The sequence below is a fragment of the Sylvia atricapilla genome, chromosome 2 (genome assembly GCF_009819655.1).
Source record: "Sylvia atricapilla isolate bSylAtr1 chromosome 2, bSylAtr1.pri, whole genome shotgun sequence".
NCBI lineage: Eukaryota > Metazoa > Chordata > Aves > Passeriformes > Sylviidae > Sylvia > Sylvia atricapilla.
In genome coordinates, this window is record NC_089141.1 from 54,732,139 (window position 1) to 54,756,561 (window position 24,423).

General features: G+C 38.6%; 1 protein-coding gene across 6 annotated transcripts in view; it reads left to right on the forward strand.

The window, feature by feature from the left end:
• The window catches only part of ENOX1 (ecto-NOX disulfide-thiol exchanger 1), a 307,210-nt gene that overhangs the window by 225,832 nt on the left and 56,955 nt on the right, over positions 1-24,423 (forward strand). For all 6 annotated transcript variants that reach the window (XM_066313327.1, XM_066313322.1, XM_066313323.1 and 3 more), the window contains 3 exons: positions 1,532-1,744; positions 15,224-15,330; positions 18,636-18,753. In XM_066313327.1, the coding sequence (XP_066169424.1) occupies positions 1,532-1,744; positions 15,224-15,330; positions 18,636-18,753 (438 nt within the window). The remainder of the gene's footprint in view (positions 1-1,531; positions 1,745-15,223; positions 15,331-18,635; positions 18,754-24,423) is intronic.

Sequence of the window (24,423 nt, forward strand, 5' to 3'; positions counted from 1 at the left end):
GTTAATGTTTTACAGCAGATACACCATTGTACACAGGGAGGGTGTTATAGGTTATTTTGCAATTTTTTCATGAGAGATCTTGGGTGAACATGCCTATTCAGCTGTGGAGAGCAAATCTTATTGCTGTAGCTGAAAGCGTGTTTCAGTTAATAAGATGTTAAAGATCAGGCAATGTAAAAATCTCTTCTTCAGAGGCTTTGGGCACAGAGCATGTCACTAGTTCTCTCTGTATTTTAGGCTACTTGCCTTTTAGGAAAGTGATTATTGTTTCAGAATAAAAGCCAAAGCTATCACTTAACAATTAGTATTTCATTATTCTTTGTACATGGAAAGCAGTCTCAAAAACTATGTCACATGTTTCTGTATCCTGTAACACAGTTGGCTGGGTTTAGTATTTTCCAATTTTTGTTTTAAGTGTCTATTGGTTATGACTACACTTCTTCCTGCCATAACCATATACCTTCTCCTGCAGAAAGGTATGCATACCATCTAAAATATATAGAAAGAAATATAGCCAAAAAGGACTAGATGAGATGTTTAAAATCAGTTGTTGAGAAATTGAAGTTTTATAGAATAAAATCCTGGTGAAAAAATGATATTGAATTGCACAAAAATGGTTCCACAGGAAGAAACTGTTGTAATAATATTTTCTTGCAGTTCAGTCTAAATGGGACTTAAAAAGAAATGTTTTCTCTTAATCCTGATGAAGCCTGAAGTGTAATGGATGCTGCGCTTAGAGTCTTCTGAGGAAGCTGAGAGCACTGTCAGAGGAAAGAAGATTACCTGGGGAGGGAGTGTACAAAATCTAGCCTTCAGTTTTGCCAATCTTTCTGCAGAGAAAAACAACTTTCGTTACCTGAATGGTAAACATGAAGCTGTAATCCAGGTGTTTTCCTGGATTCATCTGGAATCCTTTAAAAAAATGTAATGCGGAACATAAAACAAATAGTACAAAGCAAATAATACAAAATTAATGCAGGCATATCATCTGTTCAAAGCAGTTCCTTGTAATTAATCAGCGTTTTGAGAAGGAATTGTTGGGCATCAACATTGTTCCTTAATTAACAACATGATGTTAGTGAAGTCTGTTGACAGAAGTATGGCTGAGCCCAAGCTCCAGGACTGAGCTTTTGGCTGAGCAGATTAACACAGACACATTTCATTTCCTCAGTGAGTCCAGTACCACAGAGGTCTCCTCACTCTCGCTGTAAGGTCATTCCATATCACTGAATGGCTTAAGGGAGACATTGTGAAAGTGAAGACTCAGGCCGCAGGGAAGGGGGGGAGGGTGCTTTTCATTGTGAGAAAGCTATTAAAATGAGGAGAAGACAAGTCTTGAAGGAAGATTTATGTAGTTTCACATGGCTGTATTGGCTTCTTACATCTGATAGAACAAAGGACACAAAAATTGCCCAAAATGATATACTGCAAGCAGGATTTATGGTGATTTTAATGGGACACGGAGCAGAAAATGTGTTCTCAGCAGGATATTTATGCCTGCAATTTGAAACCTGTGCTTTGATTGTTGTAGACGATAGCAAGTTTTCTGAGGCCATCACGGTGCTGCTCACCTGGATCGAGCGAGGCGAGGTGAACCGGCGCTCCGCAAACCAGTTCTACTCCATGGTGCAGTCGGCCAACAGCCACGTCCGCCGGCTCATGAACGAGAAGGCGGCTCACGAGCAAGAAATGGAGCAGGCCAAGGAGACTTTCAAAAACGCCTTAACAGGGATCCTCACCCAATGTAAGTAACTTCCCTTTTGTTGATGGTGTTGTAGTGATGGTGGTGGTGGTGGTAGTGGTTTTATCATTTTGCTTGTTTGTTTGGGGGTAAGTAGTTGCAACGCAGTCATGCTCTACTTCACATCCTATTCCATACTCTATGGCAGTTTGGAGGATCAAGGACCATTCCTAAGAACTTGTTATTCAAGGTGAGCAAAGTTTCAGTAGTTTTTTTTTGTTAATAGATGAAGACGTGCTCTATTCACAATGTCTACGGCTGTGTAGACATAACGCCTCGAGATTGGACAAGAGAAGCCTCACTGCTCTGAGAAAAGATCATGTTTTTTTTGAGAGAAGGGATATGTAGCCTGTGTGTGACAGCTAGTTAACTAGGTCAATTACAGAATAGAGCACAATTAGGTAATTATTTTAGCCTGGGTTTAGGTAAAAGGCAGTAGAATCCAGTAATTTTCAGGGATATATTCACAGGTAAAGTCCACCTCCACAGTATAAAAGTATGCTGCACTGCTGCTGGCATCAGGAGTGGTTGGCTGATACTGTGCCGGTATTAATTGGGCAGATAAACTGTCTTAAATATCTGGTGCTGGCAGCTATTTCCTAAGTACAGAAATACAATCAATGAACTTACTCTAATGAGGTTCCTTCATAAAACAATGATCAGGATACTTCCCTAGATGTTTTCTTCAGAGGCAGGGGAGGAGCAGAGCAGAGTGGAGAGGAAAGGAGAAAAATATGAAGAAAAACAAAAAAAAAGGCAAGGAAAAAAAGGAGAAAGAAAACTGATTTAGTTGTTGGTCATTTTACCGTGTTTACTCATGGCTCCTCAAAGAAGAGGCATTATGATACTTAGAAAGCTGAAGCCTGGAGCTACCTCTCATGTGCCAGTTGAGAACAAAATCTAAGATAATTTATCAGAAAGAGGACAGTGAAGTTGTTACATTGTAATTTCTGAATCATATCCCTAATCTTTACATTAAAAAAAAAAAAAGCCCTAAAGGCTTTTATGCAATTTACTTCTGGTCGCTCAGTTGATATCCTTTAAAAGTTAGGGTTGAAAGCATAAGCTTGTGTGGACTTCTCTGACTTAGCAGAGAAGCCACCAAAGCTTCCTGCATAAGTGGTGGAGAGCTCAGCATCTCAGAAGGCCAACTCACGATAGGCATATGTCCTAATTTGAGAGTTTAGATGCCATAACTTAGAAACAAAGATTCTGGGCCAAAGACATTGGATTTCTGTGGACATATGTTCAGAGAGTAAATTTAAAAGACCAGCTAATTCCCTTGGTAATTTCCTAGGCAATATTGTCTTCCATCTCAGCATCTAAAAGGCAGTGTGAGGCTCAGAGATTCAGGCACCACGTGTGGCGTGCTGTTCAGTTCACACCAGGGCCTCTCTAGTTCTGTGTGCAACAGCCAGCTCTAGCATTCAGAAATGCCTTCTTCAGCTGCATTAAAAAAAGTCCCCCATTGTCAGCAGGCTGAACTTTAGTTAAATCAGTCTAAATTAGCCCATTTGTCACCAACTGTTGTAGAACATCTGTCACTTGGAAATAGAGATCCCTGTAGTTTCAGGTGGAAATTTGCAGTTTTGGCTATCTGGTTTGCTCCTATAATGTGCTGAATGCTGAACTTACAAAAACAGAAATAGCTCTGGCTTCAAAATGTGAGTTTCCTAGTGCCACACTAACAGCAGTGTCTGGAAGAATAAAATTTCTGACAGATCTGGCCTAGGAGGACATGGTCAGCAAAAAGCAGGCTCAGGGAAAGGTGTTACACTGTGATTTCGTAAGAACAAATTCTACAAGCTTTCCAGATGTTCACCATTGTTTATTTTATAAGCATCATAAACATTGGCCATTATTAGCACTAATACGTCTTATTAAAATTCGCTGCAAACTTGCTGCAAACGGATGGATGATTTTTTCCTTTACACATGTATATGCCTAAGATTGCTAAGCATGGAAATTTTGAAATGAGTTTCCCTTTTTCAAGGAAATTTGAATTGATCTATATTTGAATTGATCTGGGAAATGTTTTTCATGCATCTTTTTCCATTGTTGTTCCACAGTCCTGCATAATTGGTTACAATATGTCAGTTGCTTTGTGAAGAATTTGAAAATAGAAGATGTCCAAAATAGGTGTGTGTGGCCTATTCAATTCTGCAATGACAAAAACACACTTCTACCCTTCTGCAGTAAGGATCCAAAAGTCTAATGTAATGCTGCAGCTATGTGGCCATTTGACATAAATATTACAGGATTTTAAAAATATCATGTGGCAGTCTTCTCTCATGAACTAGGTCAGATGTCAGCTTGGAGCTGACCATTCTGGGCTGTCTTTGCAGTCAGAAGAGAAAAATAAGAATCTCCACAGAATGAGTCATCAAACTGACCTCGTGGTGCTCTTCCAATGAGATGAATCATCCCTTGGATATGCCTTTTTTGTTTTCTGCTGCCCATAGAGGATTCATAGGGGGCTTAGCTCTGAACCAGACATCCCACTTTTTACGTGCCTTGTTCTGAGCAGATTAATCCCACTTAATGTGTACAACATTTATACAGACAGGTGTAGCATAAGGAAAGAACTTGGAGTTAGATAAAAATGACAGCAATGAATGTTATGGGGAGGGAAAAGAAATAGTGTTGACTTCAAGTGCTCTCACCTGAAACACACTCACATAGGTACACACACACTGTCTTAGTGAGTCTCAGTATAAAATACTTTCTTATTAATGAGGATTACTGTGACCAGAACATTTCATCTTATGGCCCAACTTCTAAAGAAGTACAGGCATTGGAATCCTTGCTACACATTTGTGCCTGGAGGTATTTAGGAGATTACTGAGCAGATTACCCCTAAAAATCTGGGTCAATTGCTCAGCACGTGAATTAATTACTTGATCAAGGTACTTGTGCCAGGATAATCTGTGAAGTAAAGTGTATTACTGCTGTCACACCACAAATTTATAGCACCTGATTTAAGTGCTACAGGGCATCTTAGCCTTGGTATGGTGCTTCTTCAGTTATTTAAGGACTAAAGACAGAAAAATGTCTACTTTTTCTTTTTATTAAATTAATTGATTTTTCTAGATTGGAATTTGTGCTTAAAGTATGGATTGTTTTCAAGGATTTTGGATAGGTCTGTCTTTGTGGTTTGACATCTACTTTACTTCCACATCTTAGATGCGTGTGACACTGCCGCTTGACTTTCCATTCATCTCTGTTTCATTTCCTCTCAAACCACCTTTTTAGCCTGAGGTTTACAGATGTTGATCCTCATGTTTAAGGAAAGTGGAGACCCTAGAGATATCCCTGTTGGGTTGTTGGTGTTTTTTTAGACTACACCAAAGCTGCAATTACCTTCTCTGACTCTCTTCTCCATGCACTGTAAACTTTGCCTACCTCTTACTGAGTTTTCAGACTATTTAAAGCAATACTGACAAACTTGACAACACTGACAAAAGTACCTAAAGGTGAATAAAAATTCCATATTCAAAATGAAGTTGATGTCTAAAGAGTAAGACACACAAGGTGGTGGATGTGTCCCGGTATACAAATTCATAGGTTAAGCACACATGGTGTAATGAAGAGAAGTAAGTCCCCCATATCTGATTACTGAGCCGATTACAATATTCCATCATTTTTGTCCATTTTGCTAATGAATTAATGGGCTTAGTGGACTCTGAAACCGGGTCCCCATCAGAGTCCATGAATCAGTCTCTTGTGTGCCTGTGGGGAAACAGTGGCAGGGTAGTTTTTATCATAGAGCTCCCGGCAGATTACTTGATATAAAATCATAAAATCAAGTGAGGCTGGAAAAGACCTCCAAGATCATTTGAGTCGAGCCTTTGAATGAGCACAACCATGCCAACTAAACCATAGCACTAAGTGCCATGTCCAGTCATTTCTTAAACACTTCTAGGGATGGTGCCTTCACCACTGGCCTGGGTAGCCTGTTCCAATGGTTAACCACCCTTTCAATGAACAGATTCTTTCTGATGTCCAGGATGAACATGAACAAGAGGAAATTACTTTAAACTGAAAGGAGACCAGTTTAGATTAGATATCAGGTAGAAACGTACTGTGAGAGTGGTGAGGCACTGGAACAGGTTGCCCAGAGAGGCTGTGAATACCCCACTCCTGGCAGTGTTCAAGGACAGGTTGGATGGAGCTTTAAGCTACCTGGTCTAGTGGAGGGTGTCCCTGCCCATGGCAGGAGGTTGAAACCAGATGATCTTTAAGATCCATTCCAAGCCAAGCCATTCTGTGATTGTGTGGATTAAGAGATTGTGCAGTTTACCTGCTTTGCCTGTTGCTAAGCATGTTCAGCCCTTACTTGTGAAACAGGAAGTGAAGCTAGATTCAACTTTGAGCTGATTCAGCAGCCCTGTCCATTTAGGAAAGATCAAAGGTTTGGGGAGAAGGCTGTGTGTCACGTGACCCTTTTTGGGATTATCACAACTGTCACCTTGAGTTTTCCTTTCCTTTCTACTAAAGGACTCCAGTGGTATATTAGATGACATTAACATTTTATCAAATAGCTGGTAGGTGTCTGATATTAATTACACCCCCCTGTCAAGAAAAGAATAAAATTGTAGTTAAATAGTTCTGAAGGGAAAAGCATTCTCAATAGACTGAATAAAATCTTGCTCCTTTCAGGTTTCTTCATTCTCTGATCTCCCTGGATATGATTTAATCTGTTTTAACATTATCAGTGCCTTCAGAGATAGAATCTGCATTTTTTTTAATATTCAAAAACATAAGAAAAATGTTAAAAATCATTTTTAGCTCTCTTCAAAGAATTGATTGGCATCAGTGTTGTTTTTCTCTTTACAGGTTCACTTCAGAAGTTGCTCTCTTGCTTTAGAAAAGATAGAATTTATGTTGCTATAATGGTGATTGCTAAAATCACTGTCTCATCTGATTTGCTTTAAATTCCATACTTCAGTACTTTCTCCCAAAAAATCTTTCCACTTTTTAGTATTCTCACAGTACTAAAAATGAAGCCAGTTTCATTAAAAATATTGAAAGCATGCTGGTTAAAATTCTCTAAGCAGTCAGACTTTTTATATATAATCATGCTTTCCAGAGTACTCTTTGAATTGCTCCGCATTAATAACAACTTTTTGAAAGGATTTTCCTGCTCTTTAATTGTCCGGTCTTACAGTCTTTCTTTCCTTTGCCACTCACTAATTCAAAAATATGAGCTTACTTTATGTGCAATTTTTTAGGTCATCATTAAGCTCTTTGTGAAAGAGATTGAGTCATATAATGTGTTTTTACAGTGCAGCCCAGTTCTCAGTTGGTGTCATAAAATGCCACTATAATACAAATAAAAACATTAATCATTCATGTCATTAGTTGCCACTATTAGTTTCTACCTTGATGCATTTCTAAAATAGAAAAAAAATTATGTACAAAATAACCTCTACAATCCATCCAGTTCCTTTTGTTAGCTCATTTAGTCACTGTGCTCTTGGCTTGTTTCTATACTGATAATTTGTCCAGTAAAGCTCTGCTGGATCTCTTTATTCTTTTTTCAGTTGTGCTTCTATCTGTGAGATTTTCTGTCTCATATACACATGTTCCCAAAAGCACTTCTATACAAGATGCTGTGACAGTGGCAGAGAATAGAGATGAAAGACTCCGTTTTTATTTTACCTTGCATTCTTGTAGTTCCTCCCTTTCTTTTGGCAGTATAGGCCTTTGTGGTTGCAGTTGGTAGTGTTTCACATAGCTTATTCTTTTGTGTTTCATTTTCATTGAATTTCTGCATTCCTTCCATTGTCTGTAGCTTTCACTCCACCTAAAGTCAATATGAATCTTGGTATCCATTTAAGCATGGCCAGAATTTCAACAGGAGCTCTTCTGTTATTTTTAAGAGGTTTTGGTTTTTAATGTAGTCCAATAAATATGCATGGTATTTTGCAGAAAAATAAAAGCACTTCCTTCCAAGAGATTTCAGTGTATTTTGACAACTCGTGCCACTTGCCTGGAATCTGCATTTCTCCTAGTTGATGACACAAGGTTCCAGGCAAAGAAGCATGTGCTTTAATCACGTGGAAATCTGTGCTTGGTTTTGACTTGCCTTGCTGAGTAGAGACATAGGTAAGCGCCCGATTCATCACAGAACTAAGCTGTAAATGTTCTGTGGAAATAAAGGATGGGGAAGAGACATTAGGAAAGGAAGGAAAGGTGGAGGTTTCACCCAAAAGGATGAGTTGGCTGTGCATACCATGTGGTCTGTACATCTAAAGCTGTCCAGACTGCTTATAAATGATTGAATAAACCTTATAAATATGAATAATCCTATGCAACAATGAGTGATTGAAATACTTGCTCCCTTCATTATGCAGCAGTCATGCTTCGTGTCAAATCACTGGATTTGTCATAAATGGTGTGGGTTTTGATTATGACAGAGATGTTATGGGGCAAGAAGAGAGTTTTCAAAGGAATAGACTATGTGGGAGAAAAAGGTGGACACACACAGAAGGAAGAAAAATACAGAAGGAAGAAGTCATGGCAGGCAAGGGAACATAAGGTATGGCAACAAATGGAGAAGTAAATTTCACACCTAAAGTGTGTGAGACGAATTTTTGATTTGATTGACAATAGAGGCTATGGCTGTTGAAACCTCCTTATCCACACTTCTATCCTCTTTCTTCAGCCAAATAAACCATATTATGCCCCAAACAAATACAGCCCTCCTGTTCCTCCCAGGAACATTTTAATCTTCAAGATTCCTGCTAATTATTACTTCACTTAATGGAACCTGCAATGGCTTAGTCCCATTTATGATGTTCCTACATTGCAGAGTTCCCTGGGAGTTCTCTTTTGGGATAGATTTGCCAAAAATGGTAGTTCCCAGGTTTGCTATTTTTAAGTACTGAGAACTGAAAAGTAAGGTGTGCCTAACAATAAATAAAAGAAAGAACTGCTAATTAGCTGGACTTTGGGGATGGTTTATAATGGACAAAGAAAGCAGCATTTGTTTCATCTTCCTTTGAGTTGGTGGGGGGCAATTGAGGTTTTTCTACTTTTTTTTCTGATTGTCAACACAAAGTCCATGTAGTCCATTCGGTAATGTAAGATGGTGGCATTGAAAGAGCAGGTACTGTGCATTTGTACTTGCCCTACTGTATTGTGCTGGTCTCATGTCAGGCTCCTGTTTGTTGAGAAATGACATGAAGGTGAAATGGTCTTGTTGAGTCCAAGTGATTTATCACATGGCATGGCGCCAGCTCTTGCAGTTACACCAAGCTGTCAGTTTCTCTGTTGTAAATTAAACCATGGTTTCACAACATAAAAGATTTTCAAAGCTTAAATTGTAGATAGATTTTCTAGCAGTGCCTTGCAGGGCAAACTGAGCTCTCTTTAATTTTTTTTTTTTTTTTTTTTTTAATTTCAAGGTTTAACAGGGAGCATTCTATTTCCAGAACTTTCCATTGTTGATATACATACCTCAGGCAAGTTATCCTACAAGTTACTACAGGTTTCAGTATGAATCCTGTAAATTGGGGATACTTTTAGTATCCCCATAATGCCCCATTATTCACTGTTCTCCACTGGGTTTCTCAGCTGAAAGAAGGAGAAAGGAAACCAATGTCTGCTGGCGCTAGGCTTTGATATTCTTACAAGACCAGGGGTCATAGTAAGTGTTGCAGTATAAGTACTTTTGTTTTATTTGTCTATGTGGAAGGATCTCCTTATTTTATTAGAAAGATGTATTTCTTCCTGTATCACCCAGGTACAGATCACTGACATTCACTCAGCCTCTTAATAACCCACAGAAGCAGATTGACTAGAACCTGTCTGAGTCAAATGGAACAGGAAGAAAAAGAAAGCATGAACCCAGACACACTCTCTGCTGGTCTCAGATGCTGTAGGCCTATTCAAAGGGAAATGCAGAAATAATTTAAAGACAGGACATTCTTTCTAATATTCAGGTAGGTGAGACAGGGTAGATGGAAGAGGAAAACATCCTTCTTCCTCTGATAAGTCTTGTAATTACTCTCTGCACTGCTGAAACCTCTGTACCAGGATGAGAGCAGAGAAGGTGGAACTGCTAGTAAAGGATGACCCCCCTGACTCTGTCTGTAGGATTAAATTAAGCTGAGCTGGGGCAGGCTGGCCCATACTGTTCAGATGTTAGAAAGTTGTTGCTCTGGGTGAGCTAGTGTTTTCCCACAAAATGTGGTACATTTAGAGTATGATGCAGGCCAAGTAGTTTCCCAGAAATGCATCCTTTTGGGAAGAGAGAAGCATTCTTTCTGCAGGGACACTCAGCATGTTGTGCCCGTTGGTTGCAGGGAACAGTCCCTGGCTGGTTTTGATTGCTAGTACTGATGTAGTTATTGGTAAAAGGCGGGTTGAGGGATGACATCCTTGCAAGCTGACTGCCCGCACAGCAAAACTATTTGGGAGATAAATCACTGGAGGCACCATTCTCTCTGTCTGTACAAAAAGGTAGAATCTGGGGATAGAATAGTGAAGTCCTATGGTTTTCTCCTTTATCGTGTTATGTCTTAACACCATGTCTTAAGGAACCTACAGCAGGTCTGCAGCATGAAGACCAAATTTCTCTGATGGTGTTTGCAGACAACTGTGGATTTTAAAAAGTTTTTTTAAAAAACACAGGCAAACACAAAACCCCAACAAAACCAAAAGCAAAGAGAAACAGCTATGGCATTTATTTGTGGCAGGTGAGATATTTTGCATAGCTGTCAAAACCTGTATCCTCATTATACAAATCTATAATGGCCTTTGCTTATATATCCAGCTGTGGTATGCTTTACTTCAGGACCCATCCCTTGCATTATCTGCAGTCTTCCCCAGGGTGATATTTCCAACTCTTATGTTTTCCTCTGCTAGTCAAAGGCAATCACATCTGTCTCTCCATCTGTGGCATGTGAATTGAGTAACAGGAATAGGCTGCAGGTTTTCAGCTCTAAAAGTGAGACAGGCAAATTTTTTTTGAAAATAAACAGTACCATAACCAAAAGAATGAGTGTTTGGCTCCAATTAATTATAATAATACATGTTTCATTACTCTGCAATCTGGCTACTATTTCTCTTAGTAATGTCACATGTCATTTACCTATGCACAATTTTGGCCTTGGACTTAATGCTAAGTTCTGTTCAGTTCATTACCAAATGCCTTTCAGGACTGTTGCCAAAAATATTCTCTTCCCTGTCCAATACTGACCTGGAGACTCTAATTCATTCACTTCAGCATCTAGCTTTGACTACTGTAATTCCTTGGTTTGCTGGGCTTGGAGCCAAATCAATTGGCAGACTGCAGCTTAGTCAGGATTCAGCAACAGGGCTTCTGACCCAAACCACGCCAACTCCATATCTCCCTGTGCTGCGACTCTATATTTGAAAAGTGTGTTATACGTTTACTGTAACAGTTTCCTTTACACTGTAATTTTATGGGTGGAATTTTTCTTTTACCCTTCATGTCAACTGTCGCACTCTTACAGAATTTTTCTGTGCTAAATTGCCATATATTCTACTATGACACTTGCAGTAATTTAGTGCAAAGCCCTTTTCATCCTGTGTCCTTAATTGGTGGAATTTGGAGTAAAATTCTACATGAAATCTGATTATTTTATCTGCCAGCCAAGACTTTTATTTTTGTTCTAACATATTTTTTTCAGTTTGCGTTTTGTTTCTTTTTTCTATTATAGCTTATATATAATATAATATGTAGTACAAAATAATATGCACAGCAGCTTATCTTGTAATAAGCAAAAGGAAAATCGAGTACTTCTAAACTCCTGAACCCAGAGATAAATTTCAAATTTTGCTCAATCATGTATTTAAAATAGACTGCTTGATAAATGTAATGCAGGGTTAAAGTGTTCTCTCTGCCTCTTAATCTGCAGATGAGGCTACACTTTGCTTCTCATTTATTTATGTTTTTCTTTGGTGGTACAATTTTCAAATATCCTGTATCAAATATTTTCTTGCCCTGGAGATACTCTAGTTTTCCATTTAATACAATCTTCTATGCAAATTCTGCGGGCATTATTTAAGGGATTGTTGCTGGGTTTTTTTAGTTTTTCTGGCTGCTTTTACATTTATAATTGATAGCAATAATTTTTCCAGGTAGCATTCTTTATGGCAGCAGAAGCTGAGGCTTAAACTTTCTATTAATATACTTACTATAAGCTGGCACCTCTAATAAAGTATATTGTAGTTGCATTACATTTGTTAAACATTGGCACTTGCATATCACTCTAGGCTTAGTTGTTTGGGTGTTTCTAGTTATAAATAACACAGCAGAAAAACAATTAGATAATAATCCTTTGTCTGAAACATGCCATGTAAATTAGCAGCTGCAGAATAAGTCATTAGCAAAGATGCAATAACTTACATCCTATAAGTTATATTGATGGGAAAAACATGACGTTATGGACCCTTCCAGAACAATGTGTTTTTTTAAATCCTAATTTAGTAAGGAAACAGCTTTGCATATGGTCAATGAAAATTTGATATAGCATAGAACTCACTAACAGATGTTTGACAATGAATATTTCATGTTACTTAATAATTCTACTTACCAATCACAGTTGACACTACAGTGCATTCTGGAGTTCAAGGTGCCCTAGAGAGATAGATATTACCTGTTACATAGATTCAGAAATTTCTTCTTGGAGATCAGAAAATAATCTGAAAACCATGGTCAGCAGTGAGACTCAGATTATGGAGTTTTCAACCCAAAATCTGGGGCCTCTCTTTGGCCCATTTTTACTCAGACACAGACAAAAAATTAGTTAACTGGGGAGTTTCTCAGCTAATATAAACCTTTCGTGGCTCATCCTTAGGGGTGAATCTACCATCCCTATGGGCTATGTGCTGCTGGTTCACTTACCCATACAAATTTGATTCTGATCAGGAGTGGGTGTGTCATGCTTTGTCTTCCAGTTTCCCAGAGCACAAGCCTTAGGCCAGCTTTAGGCTTCCATATCTAGGCTTCCATATCTTCCATATCTTCCGTATCTATGGGAAAATAAATGAGTCTTGGTGCAACAAGAGCAAATGTAGCAGAGCAGGTTTACGTTGAATTGCCATCTCATAGCACATAAATGCAGGATTTTGGTGCAGTACAAAAAGATGTCAAGGCACTTCACTGTACTGTCAAACCATGGCCCTGGCTGCTGGAGACCTTTTATGTTGGAATTTCCAAAGCTTCATAGTCTAGATCGCTCTGAATCTTGAAAATGCTGTACATGCATTGACACTTTCTTTGAATAGAGCACTGATATGTTGGTCCTTGATACATATTAAGTCTTCTCCTCTGCATTTTTCTCTATATTATCCCTTGCTGCTTGTTTCATAAAATTTCTTTAAATATTTTGGGTTTTAGCATGTTGTACTCATACAGTCCTGCCTCTTGTCACTTTTTTAATTCCAAAAGGTTAGGTAAGTGAAGAAGATAATTTTAATATTCACTTTGTGAATGTACTGCAGTTATGCAAGAAGAAGCTATGGCATCTTCCTAGCTTGTGTTTCCATTGAGGAAAGTTTCTGAAATGATCAGATAATGACTTTTGATAAAACTTAGCACCTGTTCCCATAATGGAAATTAAACACTTTAAAGTTCAAATGTTTTTCAAAATTCAGATGATCTTATTAATACTTATTAGTGGAAAATGGCAAACCAGCTCTTCCTCGTATCTTTGTGAATCTTTTCTACTTGAATTTCCACTTGCAAACTGAAAACAGATTGTTAATTAAGCAAAATTTTCTGAGTACCTGGGTCATCAACAGAATGACAGTAATTAAATTCTAGTCTCAATTTCTATACACATAATAATAGAGTGCTTTACCATTTTCATTCTTTTCAAATTAATTGAAAAAATATACACAGCATTATTTCCTTGATACATCCACTCTTCAGTCTAAGTAAGTTCAAATGGGCTGAAATTATCACATCTACCTTTAAAAGTTAAATGGATTACAAATGGATAAGATCATCGCAGTTGGCTTGAAGCTCTTTCTTTAGTGTAAACTACCTATATATATTCATTTTAAAAGAAAATGAACTACAGTTGTTTTTTATGACTTTAGAAGGCAATTAATCATCTTTGAAAGAAAAACTTCCATTCAAAATGTTGTAATCTTCTGGAATCTGAAAGCAGCCTTTAAAAGTGGTAAAAACCCAGAGAATAGAAGAAATGTGCTTAAATTAACGTTCCATTCTAGAGGTGAAAGATACTGCTTTAGCAGGTGAGTTCACCATTTCAGGAAGGATATGTTGCTATGTATAGTAAGATTCTCTACATCTCTTACTTAAGGGGAGAATGAGAGAAGCTCTGGATCAGCAAGATAAGGGACCAGGGCAGAGGGTATTACAGCACTCAAGCCACCATTTTTCAGTGAGAGGAGCAAAAAGTGCTGCAGGCTGCAACTTGATAAAGAAAGGACATTGTTTCCACCCAGGAATCTAAAGAGATAGATAGCAAAGGACCTTGTCAAAGAGTTGATGCATTTTTCAGTTCAACTTCTTAGGTTGGCGCAGCTGCTCATTCAGGAGTACAGTCAAGGTCGTTTGTAGAAAATCTGAATTTATTGGTGTTTTCTTCAGTTACTTGTGTTGGGATCAAGGCAACTTACGTCTTGGCCAAATTATTTTTAGGCAGGTCAGTGTTGTGGAAGGACAATTTTGCTTATAACTGAAGTGAAGAAACAGAAAAAACTGTTGAGAGAAAAGCTTTCTCAACTGAATTGAAGAAATAGCTAAAAACTTGAGGAACTTAATCATCCTAGATAACTGATCTAAATATTAACATTTGGCTTCAGAACAAATTCATTAGAGTTGAATGAGGGAAGCCCACTTCACATCTGTTCTTCATCTTATATGAAACAAGTGTCTGTTCATGTAAGTAACCATACATAGGCCATGGAGACAGCACTGATCTACCACAGGTGAGCCCTTTGGTATTGAATGGAGGAGAAGCAGCAGCTGCAGCCACAGAGTGCAGGGTTGATGTGTGGTTCAGCCCTTCCCACCTGCTGGCAAGTTCCCACTATCAGATAGTCACCCTTGCAAGAGCCTGTCTGCCTTTCATGCTCTCGTTCGTGCAGCCCGCTCGTCTGTGCACCGCTGCTGCGGGGGAACACGTGTCAGGTGGATATCTCAAGGGTCATTTCTGTGATCACACACCTATTGCCACACCTGCAAAGGGAGTGGTAGCAGAGGTCATGGGGAAGCAGCTGCATGCCTGTTTCTTGGTGCATAGTTGTGTAGACTTGGTGCATAAGAGTTGTGTAGACTAACGTTATGGAGACAGACTTGAAGGGAGACATCTCCAACATTGATACAATGTAAGTACAAAAGACACGTCATTGGATGGATATTGATGATGTTGTTTCAGTAATGACATCATCCATAGACTCCTAGTGTCTTTGCTTTGCTTCTCTATAGTGATCACAACATAAATTGCTTGTCTTGTTTGACTTCCTTGTTCACCAAAGTTGAGCAGATTGTCGCCGTTTTCAACGCTTCTACCAGACAAAAAGCTTGGGACCATTTCTCGAAAGCCCAGCGAAAGAACATAGACATTTGGCGAAAGCATTCTGAGGTTGGTGATTTTATTTTTACTTTCTATCCATCATCTCACAGCTGGATTGACACAGAACGAGTGTGATTGTAGCTGGACGTAGTGTATTTGGCAATATTTACAGCTACCATTTTAGCTGTTAATCAACTGGCCGTTTACAGTCTCATCTACAGTATGAATTGCTCCCATTGCTCTCATTATGGTAATAGTCATTAAATAACATGAAGACAGGGAGCAATGTGTTTTTTATTTTTCATGCAAAATTTGGGAAATCATTAGAAGATTATGTTTACTATCTAAAATAATGAACTGAAGTAGTGAAATTAGGAACAGTATTTTCAAATAAGGAATTTAGGAGTCATCATGATCTGTTTTTAAAAGAAGAATTCTGTGGCAAAGATTTTTTTTCTCTGTGCCATCTTATGGTCATTATAAGATGACTTTGAGTGAAAATAAAATAAAAATTTTCTTTCCTAAATAATGACTTAAGGATATTAAGTCCCTAACTGCGACATATTCCCTCCCATTTGTTCTATGTTTATCTTTGAAAAAGTAGATGCATAACTTGTGTTGATTCTAAAAATTATGCTTGCAAAGAAACCAGTATAAATGTAATCGTACAACCACACAGAGTTAGAAATGTGGGACCATGCATGTGTGACTGTCATAAGCATGAGCAAAGGAAATGGAATACTAACTCCCCTTGCTGTGAGTGGCAGCAAAGGAAGTGCTAGACCTCATCCTGTGTTTTGGTCATCCAGCTTTCAATTTAAATTCAGTATATACGCTATGAGCCTGTATTTTAAAAAGTAAGTACCGCTGTCTTTGTTTTCTTTCTTTCTTCTTCCTTTTTTTTTTAAATTTTAATATGAGCAATTTACATACACTTGGTTTACTGTCATGTGGCACAGTGTGTTGATTGTTACTATCACAGTCCTCTAAATGATTTTTCTCTGTCTCAGAATAAAAACTTTAGAAGGTAAGATGCACTTATTTAATTATTTTGTAGTACACTTGTAAAATAAGTGTTGTACACTTAGTTTGAGAAACACTGAAGTGCTGTGATATAAATCATTTGGATAACATTTTAAGTGTCCATTAACTGATGCTAAATTACAGTTGAATACCAATGGCACTAAATGTAACATCCACATGAATACCAAATGAATACTTTATTATCAGTGCTATTATGGTGAATACAAAATTACTTCAATAATGGGACACTTAAAATAAAATGTTAGCATAATTTATTGGTACAAACTGTATTTTGCATTTTGTTCACAAATATTTCATATACATAGTGGATAATGACTTTGTTTAATTGAAAGTTGGGAAGTTGGGGATTGCTGTTTGTCTTATCTTTTAGAGAAATATGAAAATGTTATTTGCTAGTAGATTATTTTAATTATATTAAGATCATCCCTTCTTAAACTAACTTTCTGTAAGGGATGGGGTGTGTCATTCATTTGCTGGTTTCTAAATATTTAATAAACTGAAATGTGTAAGAGTTGGACTTTCCAGCAATGTTGATTCTCTACTAATTTTTTCCAAAAATTACTACCTTTTGTTTTTCTAATAGGAGGACAAATAAAACAATTCAAAATTATGTAAAGCATTAGCTAAATCAATATATTTTGGAAATGCCTCTTTTTCAGATCTGAAATGTGGTGGAAATAAACCAAATGGTATATTTGATTTAAATTGTATCTTCTAACCATGATATTATCTGCTGATTTGTTTAATTACTTGATCACCTTCCAATTTTTTCCTGAATTTAGAAAAGCTTTGCTAGAAACCTAAGGCAAAGAAAAGACTCACGCACGCACACATTCTCCATAGAAAATTATTGACTTTGCTGATAATGTAGACACTGATGCATCAAGGACATTTGTCCACTAATGAGGGAGTAAATGTAAGTGAATGTCTGCTCTTGTGTGCAGACATCTTCCCCAGAAAATGTGCAGGTGGCCTTTTCCAATAAGGAAATCAGAAATGGTTTGCCAGTTTCTTCCAGAGATGCTTCTGATTTCATTAGACACTGGTTGATAATTTAGCCTTTTAATAACTTTTTTTTTTAATTTGAAATTATTCCCCCATAAAACACCCACTAATTAGGTTCCTTGCCTTTGGTGGGATTAATGAGCACAGATACATTTTTCAGAATATTTGAGATCTGCTGATGAACGAAGAGTGCAGCTCAAGAGAAACGCCTTCCCTTTTTTCCACACAGCCCCCTTCTGACAGATTATTGTTAATTGCACAGGGCTGTTGTCGGACTCCTCAATGCTGTCTCCTCCTTCCACACGACTCTCCCTTGTTTCAGAGATTTCAAACCACCTCTTTGGGAATTAAGCTCTTTGTTGGCAGAAAAATTAGCTGTCTGCAGGGGGACAAAGCCTACACTAATCACAGTGCAGCATCCCCATGTTACACCTGACAGGATTATTAGGACAAAATAGAGTCCTCTCAATCTTCTCGGTGCTGCCATTACAAAGGCAGCCGCTACACCCGCGCCAGCTTTTCTACCCAGAACAAAGACTGTCTAGACTCCTACAAAGCCCACATGCCTGCTGATCCTTTTCCTGGTGACATGTGCAGGGGCTGCCTGCCTGCCCTTGCAGCAGTCACCCAGAGACCGAGCTGTCCCTGCTGCCACTCATTTTGGATCAAGATGCAAAGACTTTCAGGCCAGCGTTATGGGACTGGGTCTTTTAAGTCCAAGGCAGTCTGGGCATAGAGACAGAGGGTGAGGTTCCTTTGACCAGCATTAGGGACTTATATGGCCTAATAGCCACAAATACACAATATTTGCAAAATACAGCTCTTCATCTGCATTGTCTACTCTCGGCTTCCTTTGCAATCAGCAGAGAGAACAAGGCACTTTTAGGATGCCTTTTAGTTAATACAACTTTGTGTGTTGTACATTTGGCCAAATTTATCGTACCCCAAGTGGCAGAGGCAAGCAAGAATTAGCTATCCCTTAAGCAGGCTGACAATCTCTTTATCAGTCTGCTTTATACACCAGTTTTAAGTATTATCCCTGCTGTTAAAATGTTCTCCTATGTTTAGCAGACCTAAAGATCACTGAACAGAGACAGTCACTTCTTCTCATTTTTCATGAGTGTTACCTTTGATAAACTCAGTTCTTTCACAGGAAGAATGAATGCCCTGTGCTTCTGTTTTTATAAATATTCATACACAAATAAATATTATTATATGATAAATGATGAATAATTAAAATCAGATCAGTATTAAAAATAGATATTAAATAATATATAATGACTTAATGGAAGTTAATACTGACAAAAAGTAATTTTGGATTTTAGGAGCTCCGAAATGCTCACAGTGAACAGCTCATGGGAATCCGTCGGGAAGAGGAGATGGAAATGTCCGATGATGACAGTGGTGACAATCCCAGTAAAAAGCTGAGAGTAGATGATTCAGGTAAATATATGCAAGTGTTGTTTTATTAAAAGCAAACAAAAACTTACATATGAGAAGTGACATGTTAATACTCGATTATATAAGACAGTATCTTATTTTAAACCTTCATAAATTACTTATTTGAATGATGCAAGCTGTCTCTAGGAGATGTCTGTCACCTGCTATGTTCTATAATGATGAAAATTCTCCAGTTCTGCCCTTGGCTGGAAGCATTATCTTTCCTTACTGCACTCCCTGCAGCTTTGCATGACAGCATTTCATTCCACGGTAGAAACAATGTTTTATTATGCGACCAGTTCAAGTTATGCGTTGGTCAGTATTCTCTGAGCTGTACCTTTCTTTGCAACAAAGACATAATAATCTCTAATCTCTTTAATAAACATCATTTTAACTGTGGGGCTTTTTTGATTGCCCCACATACTGCCTTTCTAAGGGCGCCTATTTCACAGTACGGTACCGCATTCTGCATGAGCTAGACACTCATTAGATGGCTATCATGGGTCCAAGAACAAGGGTGCATGTAATATGAATAAGAAAAGCAGCTTTTTCAGCCTTCTGCAAATACTCTACTGTCCAGGATGGACACCAAGAGGTGGCTCAGAAGCTGTCAGAGTTACTAACTGGTAACATGATCGGGATGTGTGCTTTGCTCTATTTCTTGGCCTTGGCTAATAATTTGTGAGTTGCTAGCAAATGTTGGTTTGTTTAGACACTCATATAAAGAATGACATTTTCAGGAGCTGAAGCCAAAGCATGACTAGAAACTGCCAGGCAGCAGTGAACTTTCAGAAAAATAAAGAAGGGAGGAATAATATGGAAATAAACTGAGAGTCTCCACTAGGGTAATCCTGATCTAGTCCTTTTCATACCATAGTAAGAAAGGAAAGGCACCATAGTAAGAAAGGAAAGAATCTCCTCCATTCCATGATTTCAGGTCTTTGTATGCCAGTCAAAAGGTGTGAATTCAAACTTAAAGAGAGAACTCTTTGGCTCCTTCTGTGATGGGATTCTGTGTGAGGTTGGAGGTCCCCAGAAGTAAAGACCAAAGGAAGGAGTGTCATTCAAGCAAAGAAATTTTTACTGTGACATCTCTCTTAAGGGGAGATTTAGTATTTTTCCTGGAAGAAAAATTCAACAATAAACCCCATAAAGGGCAGCCTTAATTTTTGCTAGGCCAATTTTGTGAATTTGTATTTTCTAGATGCCATTAGTGGAGTGTTTGAAGCTGAGACAGTGGATCACTGCAGGCCAGGAACTGCTAGAAATCAGCAATTTTTATGACTGTCTAATCATTTTACATTGGCTGTGTCCACTCTCGTGGAGAAAAGTCATTAGAACTAACAACAGGAAGGTAGAGCCAGAAATACATATAGCCTGCATGCCAGAAGAGGAGGAGAGATGTTTTGAACTGTAACACTTACCAGTTCAGCCAAGTTTAACATTTACGTGCTTAGGGCAGAGCTGTGCTGGTCATTCGTTTCGTAATACTACAGATAGGAAAGCATGTTTGGTTTTCATGTGTAAAAGAAGGCATTACTGTCTAAAGTTATGATATCTGAGATTTCTACAGTGTTCTATCCCAGACAACTTCAGGTTATTTGTATTGTCACAATGTGGGCACTTGAGAAAGCCCAGTACTGTGTTGCATTCTAAATCAAAATTTAGCAATATGAATCCACCTGAGTACGTGTCCATCATTGTTTGTTGTACCATTCATCATCCTCTTAAACTCAGTGGAGTTGATCCATCCTGCTGTATACATAGTCATCTGATTCTCAAATTAATGTTATGGCTTTCTTCTTTCAACACTACACTCTCAGTTAAAGCAAGTGCATTTGGTTCTTCTGTCAATGACAATAGAGGGAACTAGGAATTAAACTAAAAGAGCTATTGGGTATAAAAACACTGGTAAATGAAAATAAACTGAAAAAGAACTTTTTTATAATTGCCCTTGTGTACAGAAATGTGATTCTTCTTTCCTTCTTCTGGCATTTTTTAAAAATACTATTTGTGTTAGCTGCCTTCTCTTTTTCCTTTTTTTTTTTTTTTTTTTTTTCCTCTCTTTCTAAGTATGCCATTCCAGAACCACCACTTTATCTCACTAGAGTGGCTATTTATAGTCACAGTAACCTCTGTTGTATGAAGAATGTCTTTTCAAGAGTCTTTTGTCACAAAGAAACCATCTTGCACAGTAAGAAAAATATTGTTAATTTCTGTATTTTTAACCTCTTTTTTAAAAATTTTTGTCTAATTTCTTAACCTTGGGAAGAGCAAGACTTGAATAACATGAAGATATTGTGCCTCTTCAATTCAAGGACAGCGTGCACACACATAAAGTCTCAAAAGTCTAAATCCAAAAGTCGCTGAAGCAAGGAAACGTGATGAATTGATCTGGATGGTTCCAGAGTCCTGGACTGCGTGTTCTGCCATTCCAACAATTTTCTTGGGGACATTATTTTTCAGTCTGCTCTTTTTGACAATGTGAGCAAGTCTGCTGGAAAGTTACAACCCCAAAGCTATAATAAGTGACAGAGATTCCCTGAGGCTTCAACACCTGCGTCAGGTCTTCTTTTTAGTGGTTTGCCTGGTTAAGTCACTGCAAGTACAAGAAGGCTTAATTAATTCAACTGTTTAGAATGGGTTCTAAGACCTCATTCTGTCTCAGTAAAATGTAGTTCCAGGAGTCTCCCAGCATAATTTCTTCTTTCCTGGAAGAAAACCCACTGAGTGCATCACATCTTCTCACAGCTAAATAGTTAGAATGAAAACTTTCCTCTAGGATATCTGAAGATAAACCTATTAATCACCATGAGAAAAAGAGGATGGATTCCAGCCCCAGCATTTGAAAACATACTGCAACACATCTAAGCCCTGAGACTGTGAAGAAATACCTCAGTGCTCAAATGCTTATCCAGAGTTGCTGGATTTGGGGTTTCAGAGTGTTGTGGTTTGACCAAGCTGGCAACTAAGTAAGACTCAACTGCTTGCTCACTCTCCCAGGGAGGAGAATGAGAAAAAAAAGTAGTAAATTGTGGGTTGACATAAGGACAGCTTAATAATTGAAAAAAAATATAATGATGATGATAATAATAATAATAGTAGTAATAGTAATGATGATGAAGAGGAGAGAGAGGTGGAAATAAAATCCAAGAGAGAGAAGTGATGCACAATTGTATACCACTGTCTGAGCAATGCCCACCTTGTCCCCCAGCATTAATTTACTCCTCCTGGCCAACTCCCCTGTTGATATACTGAGCATACCCACAGCTCTGCACTATGCAATACCCCTCTGGCTAATTTGGGTCACCTGTCCCTGTCATGCTCCCTCCAGGCTTCTTGCACACCTCCTCACTAGCAGAACATGGGGAACTGACAAGTGCTTGGTTTGGAGGAAGCACTGTTTAGCAGCAACTAAAATATCAGTATGTTATCAACAATCTTCTCATACTAAATCCAAGACACAGCACTGGGCCAGCTGCTGTAGGAAGAAAATTAACTCTATCCCAGCTGCCAGCAGGACACAGAGGAATGTTACAGGTAGCTGACACCCTAGTGCACAATAACATCTGGGGATGAATGAGCTATTACTAAGAGTAGTTTGCATTTTTCTTCGAGTCATGCAAGAGATCAAATCATGGTGCATGTTAGAAACTAACCTCTGTTTGGGAAAATCTGGTCTTGTAATGATTGGAAGAAGTCCACAGGGACTTGTTGCAAAGTATGTCCCATTATTCTGGACTCAAATCCTTTTCTTTCATCCACAAATTGTGCTTCTGCTAGCTATTCATGAACTTGCTTGATTGGTATCTGTGACTCAGTGGCAGAGCTGGAATAAGAACTGGCATCTCCAATCTCCTAAACCTGTCTTCCTCCCCCCACTCAACATTGCAGGCCTGGGCCACTGTCTCCTGCACACAAACCTGCTAATCCAGGTTTTACAGGTCATTCTCCCCAGGTTTAGTCAGTACCCTACTCTATTCTGCAAGCTGAATCTTCAAGGAAGAGGAAAGCCTCAGTACTCGTTTGTTATGTTGGAGATCATCTCAAACTGCTGCAAGGATAGCCTGAAGAACCCCCTAGGGTATCCAATAAGTTGGTTCAACTGTCACATATGCCTTTTTTATATGAAATCCTCCCAGTTTCACAGACTAGAAGTTATTTGCATTCGAGGGAAGGCTGGTAAAAGGGTGACCTGAGACTGAGTGAATCTCACTCATGGGACCAGCTATTACTCTGCACCACCCCACCCACACCCCGCCCTCCCCCCCCCCAAAAAAAAATATATATATATACAGCCTTTAAACAGTGATTTTTCTACAATGTGGATTTTGGAGTTTGAAAGAAACAAGAGGATTGTTGAAATAAAGCTGGAGGATTGCTAAGAAAAAATAATAATGATGATTGGCAACTCAGTTAATATATTTGAAAGTCAAGGCGCAGCTACTGGAGCATTAGCTCAAGGGAGAAAAAAAGAGATTCAGTGCTGGAATCTAGAGGATATACAAAAATCTTCAGAATGATCAGGATTTATGGATGCTTCCTCTCCCACCTGCTGTCACGGGGAGTAAGGAACCAGATGTAAAAGCCTCAAAAGTGATTCTAAGAATTAGTAAAGATATGTTTTGTAAAGAAGAGCTGAGGTTTGGTTTATGCCTACCTGTTATTTTACTGTAAGAGGAGGTGAGTTAATCTTTTGCTTTTGTAGTACATGAAACATGCCGTTTATTCTAGCAACTCCAACTTCAGCAAGAGACTGGGGCTGGTGCTGCAGAAAAGAGTGAAGTGCTCCATGCCTGGAGAGGGGTGCAGGGAAGATAGTTGTGTGATTAAGGTGTTTGGCTGGGATCCCAGAGCTGTAGGCCAAACTCTAGCTCTGCTACATATCCCCTGCCTGGACTAATCAATGAATTTATGTTATCTCAGTTCTCTAGTATCAAATGGAGACAATGGTTCTTCTTGCATTCAGCCACTACCTGTTCTGTCCATATGGATAATATGTTTCTTGGTATAGGCCTCCCTCCAGCTCAACAGACTTCCAGTAGGACACACATTGGACCCCTGGAGCATTTCACCACCACTGTGTGACCTCTGATGAGATAGCTTAATAACATCTCAGAGGCTGTGTGCAAATAATAAATTGCAAGTTGTATAATGCAAACCCAGTTTGAACATGTGAGATTGATGCTGCTTTGCAAGCTAGGGAGGACATCCTCCATGGTAGCATTGTGAAACATACATAAAGTAGGTGCCAAACTTAAACACTGAAGTTGGATCTTGAATGCTGTCCTGGAGTGTCCTGTTTGAAGATCAGCCATGTCACTTGCTGTAAGAGACAGGCTGAATATTGGGCAGTCCATCTCACAGAAGAGTATAAGTCTTTGTGAAACTCAGTGTTTGAAAATCCTACCCTTGTCCACACAGCAAAAAACAGACTTTGGGATATTGTTTACAAGTCTGTCTTGAAAGTTGCAAGCCTGGCAAGTCTTCAAGGAAAGCCTGAAACAACACCAAAGTGATCTGTGTCATGCTTATTCATCTTTTCTCTGCAATTCAATCCTCTTTTTGCTTTCTTTAAATCTTTTGTGAATGCAGTGATACACGCATGGAACGGAAATGATGGTTTTTAGGTGGATTAAACTGGTAGGAAAGCTTTATATTGCTTGTTAAAAC